This window comes from Podarcis filfolensis, assembly GCF_964270895.1.
Source record: "Podarcis filfolensis genome assembly, chromosome: 5".
NCBI lineage: Eukaryota > Metazoa > Chordata > Lepidosauria > Squamata > Lacertidae > Podarcis > Podarcis filfolensis.
Window position 1 is genome coordinate 96,730,757 of NC_139608.1, and position 17,367 is coordinate 96,748,123.

Genomic DNA, 17,367 nt, shown 5'->3' on the forward strand with positions numbered 1-17,367 from the left:
TACAAAGGACTTTACCTTAAATTGGAACACTACTTTTATCTTTTTCTTTCTTCTTTGGAACCATCAGCTAATAATCAAGGCTGTCATCTTCTTAAGGAACTCCTGTTTGCTTTAACCAACTGTTTGTTTCAGCTGTATGTAGATTTAATCAGTCACTTTGAAGAAAAAAGGGTGTTTTGATTTTTAAGATAATGCAGGTCTGATGATGTGGTAGACAAGCGGTGCGCCTCTTCTGTTTGTGAGAGAAGAGGGCCTTTTCAGAGATGGGCAACTACCACCCATAGCTTTCATTTGTACTTTAAATGAAAAATAATGGGCACTGAGATGCTGTTATTGCTTTTACATGATTGACACTTTTGTGATGGTGGCATGCAGCCTTTTCAGTCACAGTTCAAGCAGAATTTAGTGCTGTGCCACAAACATTCTCCTTTCTGTCTTCCAGAAGCGGGAAGGTCTTCTCCAGACAGCCCAGGTCACAGAAGAGCTCACCACCACCACAGAGTAAGCCCTTCTCCTACACCAGGGGTCCCCAAACTAAGGCCTGTGGGCCGGATAAGGCCTGAGGGACTCGTTTATCCGGCCCGCGGCGACCCCCGCCGCCCGCTGCTGTCGCCTGCTCTTACCGGCGCTGCGCTGCGTGGCTGCGTACTTCTGGGTCAGAGGAGCACCAGAAATAGCTTGTACACATGCGCAAGCATTATTTCCTCATGCGCAAGCGTTATTTCCGGTGCACATCCGAGTTGGAGGAGGCCTGTGCAAATGCGCACAAGCTATTTCCGGTGCTCCTCTGACCCGGAAGTGTGCCAGAAATAGCGTGTGCGCATGTGTATGGGCACACACTCCCCCCCCCCGGCCCGCCGCGCGATCTGCGCTGGAGACACCGGCCTGAGGCGTGGTAAGTTTGCTGACCCCTGTCCTACCCTGAGCTCATGGGGAGTGCTCAGAAAGTTCTCGCCTGGGATCATCTGGGACAGCCCCTTCCGTTGTGCCCCCTAAACCCGTCTTTCCCAACCTTGGGTCTCCAGCTGATTTTGGACTACAACTCCCATCATCCCTAGCTAGCAAGGGCAGTGGTTAGGGATGATGGGAATTGTAGTTCAAATACAGCTGGAGACCCAAGGTTGGGAAACACTGCCCTAAACAGTATCTGGACCTTTGTAGACTATTGTAGTATGTACACCAGTGGTTTTCATGCTTCTCTGCCTTGAAGGAACTCCTGTGTGCTGCAGACGCTTCTGCAGACATATTCTAGGGTGTTCCCTTGGTTCAGGTGGGGCCTCAGACAGGTCTGTTGGGCCTCACTGTTGCCTTGTATGAACGGAAAATAAAAGCTATGATACATCTAGTGGCCCTCCTGCCGATCTATGTTGTGTCATCGTGGTGGGCAACCTGTCTTGGGAATGGGGGCACTTGTCCATAATTATATACTTATATAGTCATTCATTGAGTAATGCCAGGAAGACAGTGAAATGAAGGAGAATTCTTCAGGCATCAGAATTTCAGAGAAGGCAGAACTTGATGCCTGAAGGATGCAATCCACCTTTGGATGCTTTGATTCAGGCAGCGATACATCTTGGGCCAGCACTGGCCCCCCCCCCGCCCCCGGAGGTGCACAAGGCCTTGGAATTCCCATGTCACCCTCCTTGGAGCTCAGATTTTAGTATAATGATAGCAGTATATAAGCAAATTGTTCTCTGGCATTATGGGGTAATAATTTTGCCTTTCGTGTAGCAAGATTGATCTTGGTCTGGGGTGTGTTGGGGGGGGGGAGATACCTGGGTTTTCTTATTCAGTTGTGGGCTCTTAGAAGCCCATTATTAATGCACTAACTGAGCATTTTCTAAAACTCTGATTTGCAGGATGATGATGGGTAGATTTGGTAAGTACAAGATTTTAACTTGGAATATAAACCCATAATAATGCTCCATGTGCAAGTTTCAAAAAGCAGTAAAATAAAGTTGCATTTCAAACTAGTAATGCTGTCTCTTGTTTAGTTTGTCTCCCACAATTTAGGAGCTGCCCTTAAACCTGTTTTTGTCCAAGGTGGCACATTAAAACAACTCTCTCATTCTCCTTTTGGGCTTAGAGCAGCCTGTCTTCTTGCATCCCATTTTGCCAACTAGGACTGCACTGGACATTTTTGATGTACAGCCAAACTACAGTGTTCAGCTTCTTTTCTGTTGCTGTTGATAGCTCCTACCTTCTCTGTGCTTCCAGCAAGTCCTGACTCCTGTGGTCTGAAGGGACCCTCATTCCTGCCTTGCACATGAGCTTGGGGCAATCCCACAGCTGTTATGATCTTACATATCTTGCTGGCCTCCTCTGTTCCTTGTTGCAACAGGTTCTCTTCCTTCTTTTGCCCTCTTTGTTCTCAGTCCCAGTGCAGCTTGATCTGCACTTCCTGTTTCCCATGGAACACTGTCATTTGCATGGAGGAGCAGAAGAGTTCCTACTTAGGCAGTAATGGACTCCTCAACAACTGGGATTAACTTCTCAGAAGGCTATCTACGCTTGCACTCTGTGCTTATTTTCATTCATTCATTCATTCATTCATTCATTCATTTCATTATATCCCAACTTTCCTCCATGAAGCTCAAGGTAGCATACTTGGTTCTCCCCCTTCTCATTTCATCCTCACAGCAACTTGGTGAAGTAAGTTAGGCTGTGAGTTTCATGGTTGACTGGTGAATTGAACCTTGGTCAGCCACATCCTAGTCTGCTCCGCTAACCACTGCATAACACTGGCTTTCCCCTTGCTCAGTGAGTCCATTACTTAGATAAGTACGGAATAATGCATATCTTGCTTCTGTGAATTTTCACTAAAGCGTTTATTGATTTGTTAAAACCTTGTTCCCTTTCTCAAACCAGAGCGAGATGCTTTTGACACACTCTTTGACCACGCTCCAGATAAACTAAGTGTCGTAAAAAAGGTAACATGCCATTTGTATTTAATGGGCCAGTGGGCTTTTTTTCCCACTCTCTTCAGATAGCAAGGGTCTTGCTTTCACCAGGGTTCATCTAAGGACATGAACCAGGAGCAAAGGCTTTTTAGGTGCTGGGTGATTATTGCAAGATGCCTACTCCTCACGATTACAACTTTTTTGCAGTCTCCACATTAAGTTGCTGGCACAAAAATCCCAGCCTGTATTTGCTCTCTATTTACTGTTTCTGACAAAGATCTCTGTCATGTTTCTGAGAATGGGTGTTTTTCCTGGGATGAAAAACTTAAAACTGACCAGCAACCTGGATGAAGCAAAAAAGTGCCTCTCGCTCAGCTGATAGCCCTTTCTTTGCTGAACTCCACTTCTCCGTCCTTTCTGCACTTTGACCCCTGACCACAAGAGGGAAACCTGTTTTGGCCTGAGGGCCACCTCCCCTTCTGGTCTTCTGGGCAGCCACTTGCCAAGGGTGGCTTTGTCCAAAGGAAGAGGTGGGTGGAGCAGCAAATGCAGCTTTTACATTTTGTACAGTAGGCGAGCTTCTACGCCCACTCACTCACTCGCCCCTCCATCCTCACAAGCAAGAGACATTAATCAAAGGACAGTCAGGCAAAAACACTCAAGATCCGAGCTGCGGAGGCGTGTAATAAAGTTTTGCCTTAGGCAGTTTGTAGAGTCCTGAGGATTTACATTCTTCCTCCCTCCTTTTGCTTGTGGATGAGTCTGTCGACTGAGGAGCTTTCTTGTACTTAAAAATGTTTAAAAGCAAGCCTCCTCGGAAGGTCCAGGTTGTTTTTCATCAGACGCTTCCGGAGCACGACATTTCCCCACGGGAGCAGCATGCTGGAGAATGCCACCAGAGGCTGCTTGCATGGCAAAAGACACTTAATGTGAACCAGTCCCCGTTCCATTGAATTCCAAATATAATAAATCTGCCAAAGTTTCCTTCTGCATGAGCACAAGGTTTACAAATGGGTGGTTTTGTATTGTGAATGTGTTTACGTTCCTTCTTCGAAGTGTAAAATGAATAGCGGTGTGGTCCTAGGCAGGCCAGTAGATGGGCTTAGGGTTGCAGCCTTAATCTGCATATTGGTTGCTTATTGATTTCCTTACCTGCTGTGTTCTTTTTCCTTTTCAGTCCCTGATCACTTTTGTGAACAAGCACCTAAATAAACTTAATCTGGAAGTGACAGAATTAGAAACCCAGGTAAGAGGCATTACTCAGCACCAGTGTCGACAGTCAAACCATGCCTTCAGATATTTTAAAACATCTTCCTTTTTAAAATCAAGAAATAAATCAAAGTGTCTGCAGGAGGCTGTAAATGTTATTAGATGACTGGGTTTTAAACACGTAAACTTTTCCTCCAAGACTGTTTTTGCTGATAAAAACCTCACTCAAATATCTGAGCCTAAATACAGGACCAGTTTAAGCTACATCGCTGGCATAGGTAAATATTACATCCCCTTGTCTTTCTCCCTTGGAGAGTTTCCCCCAATTTCAATCCAATTTCCCTGTTATATGTAGCTGAATGGAGCAAAGGGGAAGGACTGAAGTTACATAAAATATCTCCATCCTTGGTCTTGAGGCAACATGGTCTGGAAAGGAAATGATCCCTCCTCCTTTCTGAGTTTTCAACTCCTTTCCCTTTTCCACAGAAGCAAATGGAAAGGTTCCTCCATTTACTTATATGGAGGGCCTGTAAGGGGGCCACAGATGTCTCCACATCTCCCACTCCTTTATTCCAAGGGTCTAAGGTGGTCGTATATGAGGAAACTGGTGGTTGTTTTTTAAGAACAGAGTATAGCCCAAATGAAGCTCTCCAGATGTTGTTGAGCCCCACCTCCATCTAGTTTAGCACATCTGGTTTGCACTGCCTGGGGTGCAGATGGGGAAGCACTAATCTGTGGCCTTCCAGAGATTGCTGGACTGCAACTGACATCAACCCTGACCATTTGGTTATATTGTCAGGGCCTGATGAGAGTTGGAGTCCCTCAGCACCTGGAGGGACGCAGGTTAGCTACCCAGGTTTAGACAAAGGCAGAAGTAATGTAAGTGCTTAATAATAGCAACAGTAGTGAAACTCACCTTCCTGTGGTGCTCCTCCTGTTCTTTTTGGGTCGTCAAAATTTGCAGACAGGTGGTAGAAAGGGTATGTGCAGTTGAGACCCAGCAAACAGAAAAACCTTAAACTGAAAATGAGTGCAAGCTTATTGGTCTTAGGATTTCTTGGCTATAGGGTTTACCAGTTTTGATAAGGGGTCTGTAAACTTTCATTCGCACTGCAGCAAATAAACTCACCTTGCCCATTTTAGTTGCTACACCAGCCCTGGCTAAATAGCTTTAATGCAAGGAAAGACTTCTTTGGCATTGAAACCTAAGCATGGGAACCAGCATAGTCTTGCCCAAAATGTATTTATCCTAAAAACAGGCAAGCCAAGTGCCTATTTGTCCTGTTGTGTTCTGTGTCTCTTGCTGCAGCATGAGGAATTAAATTTGGCTGCCTTGGAAGGAAGCTGGGGTTCAGTCTGATTCTTTTCTTTCTGTGTAAGAACAAGCATTAAAGAGGCCTCCTAGCCCCCTCACAGGTCCTTTATAAGACCAGGGGTAACAGTTGGCTCTGGAGAATATTAACCACTCTCAATTTTACCCGTGGACTGCCATCTGTCCAGATTTTAATTTGCTCTGAACTAATTTTAAGATGTATTTTAACTAATTGATTGCCTGTTTTTATGTTCTTGGTATACTGTCTTAGTTTCATGATGTTAGCCTCCCTAAGCCCGGCTCCGGCCGGGGAGGGCAGGGTACAAATAAAAAATTATTATTATTATTATTATTATTATTATTATTATTATTATTATTATTATTTAGATTGGTCCCCAACCCCAAACTCAGCACACTTGGGAACACTCCTTCTTGTTGCACTAGCATTTTTCTTCACCTCGATCCTCAGTGGGGTAATAATAAATCATTAAATCCCTGCAAACATGAATTGATGCCAGCAATTCCGACCAGAGCTGAAGTGCCCAGGAGAAATTGATTATTGATTCAGTGTGTAGTTTGCGGCACTTCTTGTTTGTCTCCTCCTGGGGTCCCAGCGGGGGTGTCACTCGTGTTTCTCTTCAGTTTGCAGATGGCGTCTACCTGGTTTTACTGATGGGTCTCCTGGAGGACTATTTTGTTCCGCTCCACAATTTCTATTTAACGCCTGAAAGTTTTGATCAGAAGGTGAGTAGAAATCCCAGCCAGGCAACTTTGGTTTGCCGCATTCAAACGAGCCTTCTGTCTTTATATTTGCCACTAAAGCCAGAGTGAAACCAGCACGTTCTCATAATGGCGGCAGATAAGCTGCACGGTTAACATTTTATAATTCTGTGAAATGGTTCTGAGAAGCTTAGCCATGAATCTTACCTGGAAAACCAATTAATCCAGCAGCTAATGTGCAGCCCGCAGCTTTACAATGATGTATTAGCTGTAGGGGTGTGTGAGAGAAATCTAAAGATAAAATGGCCTGCAAATATAATTTGAAGAGAAAGTAAAGTCTGTGGAGTCACCCTTATCTCACAGACGGTGGTCCAAGAGAGCAGCTGGATCTGTGTGCACAGGGCACTTGAAAAGGCCACGATCCTGCTGATCCTTTGGGAGGGACAAAGGGCAGGTGAAGGGGACAGAATCCGCTCTCTCACACAAATGGCTGTTGGGGGGATCTTGGCTGCTCCTCGAAGGGTTGCACGTGTTTCTCCTTGGATGTGGCCGAAAAATATCATAGACAGTGCCTGTTGCTCCATCCTGCCCCCCCCATCCAGCTGCTCCCACGAGGACATAGCTGCTAACCGGAGGAGCAAGTCCCATCACATGCACACAGTGGGCGTGCTCCGTTTATTTTATTTTTCTTTTGAGGATTTATAAAACCGTTCCTAAGAAATGAAGTGAGGTCTGCAACAGCAATTCTAAATAGCAACTTGCATAGTAAAAGTAAACCTATACATTGCAATCTAAAAAAGCAGAATTTGAAAGCTCCAGTCACAGAAATTCCACATAGTGTACACTATAAAATGGCTGATTCACAGAGTCACTGTTGAGAGGGAAGTTCTCATTGGCCACCTAAAAGCACTTGTCTGAATTCTATTCATTTCAGTGTCGGGGAAAGCTTTGCAATTCTGTTACTGTTAGCAAAGCAGTGTGTCATAGTATGCCCTTTTAAAATATGTTGAGGGAGGTGTTATTGGGTTGTTGTTTTTATTTTGATTATGTACTTTGTGGTTTTATATTCTGATTTTTTCCCTGTGAACGACCCTGAGACATACAGGTATAGGGTGGTATTATTATTATTAAATTTATATACTGCCCCATACCTGCAGGTCTCAGGTCACAGAGTAAAATCAAAATAAAACCACAAAATACATAATCAAAATAACAACAACAACAACTCAATAACACCCTCCCCCCCAAAAAACCCACATTTTAAAAGGGTATGGGATAACCTCAACCCTAATAATAGGGTATAATAAGAATAGTGAAGTCTGTAGCTCACTGAATTCTGTGTGCTGAACCAACCTAGCCTTATAAAAATATTGAACTTCCACTATAACAAGTATGAATGAGTATTAATTCATAGGTTGACTTACATAGGAATATTTGGAGCCCCGGTGGGAAGTTGCATCCAAGGAAGGATAGAAACTCAGTTTGTACTATTTTGTGTTGGCTTATTTAGAGGACTTGTACGTTGATTTGCCCACGGTGTTCCAGGCACCTCTCAGTCAAGTAACATGTCCAACCATAAAATCCCTAAAAACAGAACACCCATAGGATTGTGCTTTTGACTATTAAAGTCAGGGGTAAGCAAGAATTAGGAGGAATAAACTCTTTTTTAAAAAAAACCAATTAACTTCAAAGGTGGGGAAGTGTTTCCTTGTTTTTACTGCCCAGCTCACTGAGCTGTGAGTAGTTTTAATTAAATCCCTTCCTCCTGTGTGTGGTGCAATATTGCAAGAATTGGTCATTTCAAGGTAGGTGGCAGCAGGGGAGCCAGCTCTTTTAATCTAACTGCAGAAAGAGATACCCCACCCACCGCGGCGCATTTGCACAAAACAAAATGTTCCTCCAAAGCTGGCCTTATAGACAACCTACTCCAGCCTTTAATCAAAGAGAATATTCTTCACATTCCCATTTGCTGCACTTTGATCCATATATCATGAATGAAGCCTGTTTTCATCAAAATGACGCTGACGTGTCATTTACAGCTTGGTTCATATATGAACCCCTTGCACAGGCCAGTTAATGGCCAATAACAGTTATTGTGGCTCCCATCACTTCTGACAGCTGAACTAGATGTACCAGTCACAGAATCAAAGAGTTGCAGAGTTGGAAGGGACCAGAGGGTCATCTAGTCCAGCCCCCTGCAATGCAGGAATCGTTTGTCCAATGTGGGGTTTGAACCCACAACCCTTCGTGTGACATTTCCTGGATTTTAGCACTTCCAATTGTTGCGGGAATGAGGAGGGACGTGTTTAATACTTCCGTACAGATATAAAAAGTCTCTGTTTTTGGAAAGCTAGCATTTCAGGGAGAGTGTTCCTCTCTGATGTGCAAGTGTTCCTATATGCAGGGCTTTTGCTTCATGAAATTTCTATGCTTGGAATTCAATTCCAGGCCCGAAAATGGCTGTGGCTGAAATGAATGAGCTTCCAGCTGGCACATTACATTGATCTGTGTGGTCACTGGAACAAGTCCTAAAGGGTTTAAGCAATGTGATTTTTCTTGAAAGAAGATGATACATTAAGAACGTAGGCTGACTTAAGAATCCTGGGGTGCATGCATCCAGGGATAAGCTAAGCAATATGAGGGGGGAAACGGAGGGAGGGGGTCTTTTCATCCCACTGAAAATTTAAGAGGTTTTTTTTTGTTGTTGTTTTGCAGGTTCACAATGTTTCCTTTGCTTTTGAACTGATGCAGGACGGAGGGCTGAAGAAGCCCAAAGCTCGACCAGAAGGTATCGTGCGCAGGCCTGAGTTCCACTGAAACAAGCACATGCTCAACTGGACATGCATGTTGGCAAGCATGGGAGGGATTTAAATTGTTAGTTCTCCCAAGTGTAACAGCATCTCTAGCCATGTCCACGTGGGCTGTTTTTCTGTAGCTTTCTTCTAGGCTTCATTCTCAAGATGGTCAACAGCCATAAAGTGTGGTCTAAGGCTGAATTTCCATGGCCATGTTTTCCAGGCAGTGTCACTAGCAGAGGCTGGTCTATCAGGGCAAATGAGGCTCTGTCCCACCCATCTCATCCTTCATCTCCCTGTATTCATGCTGACAGCCATCTTAGAGGATGACGCAGTTGATTGTCTTCCTGCTCCTTAGTCTCGCTGTTGCTCTTGTAGAACTCAGCAGGGACGAGGAAGGCGAGAAAGCTGGAGTTAGTGGGCTCCGCCTCTCCTTGGCTATGTCTCCATCTATTGTTGGCCTCCTTGCCTTTCACCCGCCAGGCAAAATAGGCACCGGCCACCACTGAGTGAGCCCCATGGAACTCAGAGGTGCCACCTTGGACCAAATATTGCAGGGGCCAACTGCTGCGTCAGGAGGATCATAGAATCATAGAATCACAGAGTTGGAAGAGACCACAAGGGCCATCGAGTCCAACCCCCTGCCAAGCAGGAAACACCATCAGAGCACTCCTGACATATGGTTGTCAAGCCTCTGCTTAAAGACCTCCAAAGAAGGAGACTCCACCACACTCCTTGGCAGCAAATTCCACTGTCGAACAGCTCTTACTGTCAGGAAGTTCTTCCTAATGTTTAGGTGGAATCTTCTTTCTTGTAGTTTGGAACCATTGCTCCGTGTCCGCTTGCCCAGCACCGTGCAGCTTCAATGGCCGTGTCTCCTCTTCTCTCGCCTGCCTTGGATGTGGCCCTGCGCTCGGCTCAGCAGTTTGGCCTCCTCCGCCCCCTCAATATTGGGGGAGCTGAGGCCCCTGCTAAGGAATATTGAGGGGGCTGATGGCACCTTCGCCCTCTAGAGTTGGCGCACCTGAACTCAGTGGAATTTACAGTGGTACCTTGGTTCTCAAACTTAATCCGTTCCGGAAGTCTGTTCCAAAACCAAAGCGTTCCAAAACCAAAGCGCGTTTTCCCATAGAAAGCAATGCAAAATGGATTAATCCGTTCCAGACTTTTAAAAACAACCCCTGAAACAGCAGTTTAACATGAATTTTACTCTTTAATGAGACCATTGATCCATAAAATGAAAACAATGTACTGTACTATAAAACAAAACAATAGCCAACAGCCGCATCGGACGTTCGGCTTCCGAAAAACGTTCAAAAACCGGACACTTACGTCTACGTTTTTGGCGTTTGGGAACCAAGGCGTTTGAGAACCAAGGTACCACTGTACTTCTGAATACATATGTCCAGGATTGCACTGTTAATCTTGCATCAAATATCATTTGATGCCGTAACATTTAATGTGCTTTATGGACACTGTATTTAACCTTCTGCTGAGTTATGATTTGTGGGCAATGCGGAAGTTTAGTGTGGTGGCTGAGACAACTTTCTGTCCCTCATGCAAAGGAATTAGGAAATCAGTATAATGAAGGCAAAGTGAATGAGCCGTGTTGGGAAGGGTTCCTGTACTGCGGCCCACAAAGGGACTTGTTTATAAAATTCCCTGATTTAGGAGGGAAAGCATGGACCAGCACTTTCTCTTGTTTGCCTACAGAGGCCCATCGGCCTCCAAGATTGCCCAAATAATCCATCCCCTACAAATTTGGAAATTTCCTCCCAAATAGTTTCCAGAAGTATTGTAAATACTTTTCTGTTTGGAGCAGGCTTGTGTAGGTACAGGTTTAAAATATGAAGTTGCCTTCAATTGTCACGCTGTTCAATTGATTATTTTCTCACATGTGCTTATGTGTTTAAACTTCCCAGTGAGTCTCTGGAAAAGACAGTCTACTGAAATTTCAGTTCAGTGTTCAAATAAAATTCATTCCTAAGAGAGTTGTTTTAATGGGAGTTTTTATTGTTGTTGAGGTTTCTCATAATTTTGTATAAAGGGACTTGCATGGGGGCATTTTGGTATTAAAAAGCTTGTTTAGCAGAAGACTATTTTTCATTTTTTTTAAAGTCAAGCTCTTAACCTAAAAATCTCTCTCTCTTTTTTAAATCCCTCAGATGTTGTCAACTTGGACCTGAAATCTACCCTAAGAGTTTTGTACAACCTGTTTACAAAATACAAGAATGTTGAATGACTTGGAGACCTCCTGAGACTCTAATCTTCGCAGCATCTTTTTAGCGGGGAGAGGAGGAAAGAGACCTTCCCTTTTTCTTCCTTCTGTGCCATATGCTGTGCTCCCTGGTGCATGATGGTGCCTCTTCTTTTATTAGCATTATCTGCCTGTAACTCTTCTATGCTTTGAACCCACTTTGAAATGTAGCTTTAATTCCTTGAACTACCCACAGTGTGCTTGTTTGTTCTAGAAGGCTCTCATGTGTTGCTTTCAGCGCAAGGACCTTCTTCCATTAGTGTAGATTGCAGTTAGGGTGAATTCTGGTGATGAGAAGATTTGAAGTGGTTGATGAAGGAGTGCTAGGATGCCTTTTGTCCAGGTAATGGGCTTCTGGGTCCTTCTCTCTATTTCAACTCTCCAGTGAACCCACTAGGAGGCTTTAGGCTGGCCACTCTCAGGGTCCACACATGCAATAAAGAAATAATCATAGACATCCTTACAGGGTCATTGTACGTATACACTGAGATCATGAATGGGAAGCAACTTGAACACTCCCAAGTGCTATAGGAATGCTAAGCAGTAAGTTGATGTATTTTCCCAGTCTCCAGGGTATAATATTGACACATATAGTTATAGGTATGGGTGAAACCAATGTTGGTTAGAGTGTGGAATTTAATTCATTTTCAAATGTGTGCAGCTGTGAGGTGGGAAGTAGCTGTAATCCGTTTGTGAAAGGACCATTACCTCCCTCCAGACTTTCAGAGGGGTGTGTGCATCTCCTCTGCTCCCTCCTCTACACCCTGATTTTAGACATATATACCCCAGCCCTATTCATTAAGCCACTGCGCGGCTTATTTCATAATATGATCTCTGTTCAATTATATTTTGTTATTTTGAGATTGTGCCCTGGAACTCTTCTATGTAACTTTTGGAGTCCTTGTCGACCTTTCTGTCTTACCCTCCTACCATTCAGTATTATTGCCACTAAATACACTGTGAATCTCAGATGGAATGGCTGCCTGGAGTTTTTGTTGTGCTGTGGTTATGTCCGATGAATCGCTGGCCATGCATTGATATGATGGGCGAATGTATCGAAAACAAACCTCCCTTCTTCGCTGGTTTTCAAACAGGGTTTTGGAAGCTTATGAGGGGGTTTTCAGTGATGGATGCGATTCCCTGAAAAGCAGGTTGCATACCATTAACTGCTCAAATCTTCTGAGGCTGGTTTGGGGTGTTTTCTAGGGTGCACTTTCAATAAGCTCAGTAGGGCTGGGTAAACTGACTGCACTAAAATACACCCTGGAATCCCTTCAGAAGTGTTTATTTGCTTTGAAAATATTCAGCTATTGAAACATGGACTCTACATCTTTTCAGAAATAAGTTGTTCCCTAAGGTAAACTGCTTGAGAATTGCTGTCAGAGAGCAGTCCCCCCCAACTTTGTGCCTTCTGGATATTTCTAGACTGCAATTCCTGCCGGCCCCAGCTACTGTGGCCCCTGGTCAAGGAAGTCGGGGGATGCAACCCCAAAACATATGGAGGGCACCAGGATGGGGGAAGACCCACACAGAGCATTGTGGGGCTGAATGAGGTGCTGTCAAAAGCTTCACACTTAAGCTAGTACAGGTTTCTGAATATAACGATTTGTTCTATGGCAATTGTATTATGCAAAAAATCTCTGTGCTTGCTCCATACATAATTGGCATGAATTTCAAGCCCTCTTGTTTTCTAGTTGATAGAAAAAGCACTTTGCTTCCCTTCACACGCTGTGGGAAGCTTGTTTCATTTGGTTTCCTTCTCCAGCTGGTATTTTGTCCCTTTTTTAAAAAGTGAGCTAGATAACATTTCTGCAGAGCTTGGAGCCCCCTTGGAACAACTGGTGGGTTTCATCACAGTGCCCAGCAATATTAAGGAGAGCTTAGTGGAGTTAAATGTACAGAGAGGATTGTGCTGGCATGTTACTTTGGATGAAGGCTCCTTGAGGGACATGGCTGTTAACAGGGGATGGGATTATTGCACTGAAGCTGTTACTAAGCAAGTAAATGGTGAGGATTACAGAGACCTTCCCTGCCAAATCCTTGCCTTTAGGCTCTCTTTTCCTTCACCTCACTAACGTCAAGGACAGGCAGGAGGCTGATGAGTGTGCCAGGAAAAGGGGGCTGGAGTCTGACTTGGGAAAGGCAGCACGACTTCCAGGCAGGAGACAAGAGTCAAGGCGGGGGAAGCTTCGGTGATGGAGGGTGGAGCACAGGATGGGTTGGAAGAAGAGGAGGAAGAGGCAGGTCAGGCAAGGGAAGGGGGGCCGGGGCTTCCCCACCCTCTCCTGCACCACTGTCTCCCAGAACCAGGAGGGGATTGAAATGGGATGAGCAGAGGAAGTTGTCACGTGGGAGTAGTCTCCCACTGTGTGTGTGCAGCCCGTCAGGGGGAGGTACATACCAAAGTGAGGGAGAGAGAGTGGTCCCCTGTTGCTGCAGTCGCTGCATTGAGCGTGGACCTGGGAACAGCTGCCCAGACACTAGGTGGGTGTGTGGGGGTCTTCAGAACCATAGAAACGACTGTGCCAGCTTGGCAATAAAGAGGTAACTTCTCTGCCGTGTGCATTCCTTTGCCTGGGAAGCGCCCTTCACAGCTAGGTTCCTAGGACCTCTGCCCGTCCTTGGGCAAGGCTTTAAATCCCAGCCAAAAGAATACTTTTCCGTTTTCAAGCTGCTTTGGGAATTCAACATTTCTGGCCGTTGCAGCAGCACAGCAGCACACGGCCATCCAATACGTCTTCCTGATGGGCTCAGGCATCATGGGCCCTAACTTCTTCCCTACGCAACACCTGGGGAGGGGAATAGGCCATTGCCAGGTATCCAGTTTCCACCCGACCTACTTATTTAAATTGCTCCAATTTTAATCTTACAGCTCGGTTGTATTTTACGAGTTGACTTGTTTTAGAATGAAGCTTTTCACAGAATGTTAAAATATTTGAAAAGAAGTGTGAGAATCCACTCCCTGGCCCATTTTGAAACTGATGGAAAGCCAACGCGTGGAGTGATCTGAAGCTTCTGATGCTGGGACTCAGTCTGGCTGCCTGTGTTAAAGGGCAAAGGACCGGGCCTCCATCTCAACACAGGGAAATAACAATCTGTGCTTTCTGCACCACCATCTATGGTACTAAAGTGAGGCCTGAAGAATTTTTCTTTTTGAAAAAAACACACACCCTAACTAAACAAGAGTTTTCCTGGATGTTCAAGCCATGTCAGTCTAGGTACTAAACTTCAGGAAGACATAATGAAATAGTGAGTGTATTGTGCAATGAGTATTGTGAACTTGAACAAAGATGGACTTCAACAATGAGCTGAGAGAGATCCAAGTCAATAAGCAGGTTTGTAGTTTTTCTGAATATTCTCTCTTGCTTCCTCCACACATACATATACGCATTCCCTTTTTCCAAACAAGCTGCTTTCCACCCAAGTATGTATGTGTATGCATGTCACGTCTTGAAACTGAGCCAGAACCCCCTGTATTTGGCTAATCAGAGGCCCCTTTTATGTCTTGTGAAAGCAGAATTAAATGTCAAGTTCATGGGTGACCAATATGATTGTTCCATGCATATGACATTTTTCCTTCATCCAAAACCTCATAGTGTACATCAACTGTTGAAGGGACGTACAGCAACCAAACCAGCCCTGTTAGATAGCTTGTATGGGTAAATCTCTGAAAACTCAGCAGAGCCTTCATTTGAACTCTTTAAGAAAAGAAGTAGGGTATATGTGAAATAACCAGGATATTATAAATTTCTTATCCATTTTGTGTCAGATATTTGTTTCAAAGTTGTTGTTTGTTTTCGCAGTCATGCTGTCTAGCTGCTGCCAGTCTCAGGAGTCTTCCGTGTCTGAAGGACCTGGAGGGACCTTGAGCCATTTCCAGGGCCTTGCAGGGAAACCTCTCACATCTTTCTGTCTCCTTGATAGCTTAGGATCATAGGCTGAAATGCAAATGGCTGTGCCAAAAGGCCTCTGTTCTTCTTGGTAGCCTCTCTCAGGCAGCTTCAGTGCCTCAGCACCTTTTTTTGTCTGTCCTTTGGCTACTCTCCTGGGATGAAAAGCATTCTACTGGTCCTATCCTGAGCATTACATGAGTCTACTAATTAAGGGGCTATATACTTAATGGGGATGTCCACGTTACGGTTAAAAATACAATTTCAGTTTTTGCAGTGGTGAATTTAGCCTGCCCCAAATATTTAAGGCAACATCTAGCAAGATGTAGTGAGGCACTACCAGAAAGTACAGTGGAAGCAGCTCTGGTATAATTTCTTTCTTCTTTTTCACTTTTTAAAATTAAATTTTTTCAAACATATAACAACAATACACATATACATAATAAAATGTTGTTGTTGTTGTTTAGTCGTTTAGTCGTGTCCGACTCTTCGTGACCCCACGGACCAGAGTACGCCAGGCACTCCTGTCTTCCACGGCCTCCCGCAGTTTGGTCAAACTCATGTTTGTGGCTTCGAGAACACTGTCCAACCATCTCGTCCTCTGTCGTCCCCTTCTCCTTGTGCCCTCCATCTTTCCCAACATCAGGGTCTTTTCCAGGGAGTCTTCTCTTCTCATGAGGTGACCAAAGGATTGGAGCCTCAGCTTCAGGATCTGTCCTTCCAGTGAGCACATAATAAAATAGCCCACCCTAACCCAGAAGTTAGTGTTTAAGCAATACATACAAAATAACAACCAATTATGATAAGTTCTTATCCCAGGCAATGAACAAGATACCCACAACCTAAGAAGCGCACAACTTTCTGTTCTGCTCCAAAGGACAGCAAAATCATTTCTCACCACCTGGTTCCCCGTCAGCACCTGCTGTGATGGGGGGGCGGGGGGGATGAAGGCAGGTCCCAGAGCGCTGACCAGAGGGAAGCAGCTGCAGCTGCTATCTATGCTACCTGTGGATCCCGATGTAATTCTATGCTGCAGTCACTTTGCTTGCCCTCCTCTGCTGCCCCCTTGCCAGGTAAGTTTCCAAGGGGTGAGGCAGTATATAAATTTAATAAATAATAATAATAATGTGCTATGCTAGTGTTTGCTAGCACAACCATTCAGTGTGGGAGACCCTCAGATGCATCAAACACTGCTGTTCTGCTTGCGCAGGAGACAGAAGTGCCGACTGGGGCCCCAGAATTTGGGTGCCAGGTGCACGCTCACCACACTGCAACATCATGACATCGAGGCGCGATGTGACATCATGATGTCATGTGACATCATGACGGTGCGGCATGGGGCATGTGAGCACTCTGGCGGCGACTAGGCTGGGGCCTGCGCGGCAGGGCCTCTGTTGGGGCCCACTGTGGCTGCATCCCAGAAGCATGTCCAGGGCCGTATCAGGCCCCAACAGAGGCCCCGTGGTGGAGGTGCAGGCCCTGGCCCAGTCACACCCATGGTGCTGGAGAGCCAGAGGCAAGGCGGCAGCTGGGGACATGCAGTGGCGGGAGGCTGGAGGCTGGACACCCACAGCAAAAGATTTGTGGGTGCCTGAGCCCTCGGCCCCCCCTGGAGTTGGCGCCACTGGCAGGAGATTTCTGCTGGTACAGCAGAATGTGCCCCTCCTCTACAGCCACCCCCCTCTGGAGCAGATTTTTTGGGGGGATATGTGATAGGGTAGAGGAGAAGAAGGGGAAGTCCTGTTGCACAAGCAGAATTTTGCTTCTACAGCATTAGATACAATGCTCTGCCTACAGGAGACCATTTTTTTTAAAAAAAAAACAAGTCAATTGCAGACACCAGCATTATTGACCCCCTTGTAATGTGCATGTTTAATCCAGATCCATAACTGCTGCCAAATTTTTGTTTGGGCCATTGGAAGCAATTATAACGTTTCTGAATGGTAGGAATGTGTATCCACCAATATTCCCATAGCTGAAAATGATACATTTTTGTCTATGCATCTCCTGCCTCCACCTGCTGCAACAACACATTGTTGACGGCTCACTGTTGTTTTCTGTTTGTTGCATTAATTTATTCCATTCTAGTCTGCCCTTTGCTTTCTTCTGAAATGGGATGTGTTGGCAAAATGACAGCAGCACTCTTTTAAAAAGGCAGAGCATTGTTTAATCTCACATTAGCTCTGGTTGAATTTACGGAAAGTGTTTCACTTATTGCAGAATATGTACTTAGAACTTATAAGCACTTATTATAAAAAGAAGCAGCAGCTTCACAATTGTTCTC

The 17,367-nt window shown here is 45.0% G+C and overlaps 1 protein-coding gene and 1 long non-coding RNA gene across 4 annotated transcripts in view; one reads left to right on the forward strand and one right to left on the reverse strand.

Annotated features, from left to right (window-relative positions):
• Positions 1–12,162, forward strand: part of PARVB (parvin beta) — a 39,987-nt gene extending 27,825 nt beyond the window's left edge. For all 3 annotated transcript variants that reach the window (XM_083615923.1, XM_083615922.1, XM_083615924.1), the window contains exons 7-13: positions 443–501; positions 1,860–1,879; positions 2,869–2,930; positions 4,078–4,146; positions 6,064–6,165; positions 8,857–8,929; positions 11,102–12,162. In XM_083615923.1, coding sequence (XP_083472049.1) covers positions 443–501; positions 1,860–1,879; positions 2,869–2,930; positions 4,078–4,146; positions 6,064–6,165; positions 8,857–8,929; positions 11,102–11,178 — 462 coding nt within the window. In that variant the 3' untranslated portion in view covers positions 11,179–12,162. The remainder of the gene's footprint in view (positions 1–442; positions 502–1,859; positions 1,880–2,868; positions 2,931–4,077; positions 4,147–6,063; positions 6,166–8,856; positions 8,930–11,101) is intronic.
• Positions 12,163–14,917: 2,755 nt separating this feature from the next.
• On the reverse strand, positions 14,918–16,178 carry LOC310763593. Its single transcript, XR_014548693.1, has 2 exons — positions 16,089–16,178; positions 14,918–15,238 (listed from the first exon to the last, which is right to left on the reverse strand). It is a non-coding gene; the product is annotated as an uncharacterized lncRNA (long non-coding RNA).
• Between the last annotated feature and the right edge of the window lie 1,189 nt (positions 16,179–17,367).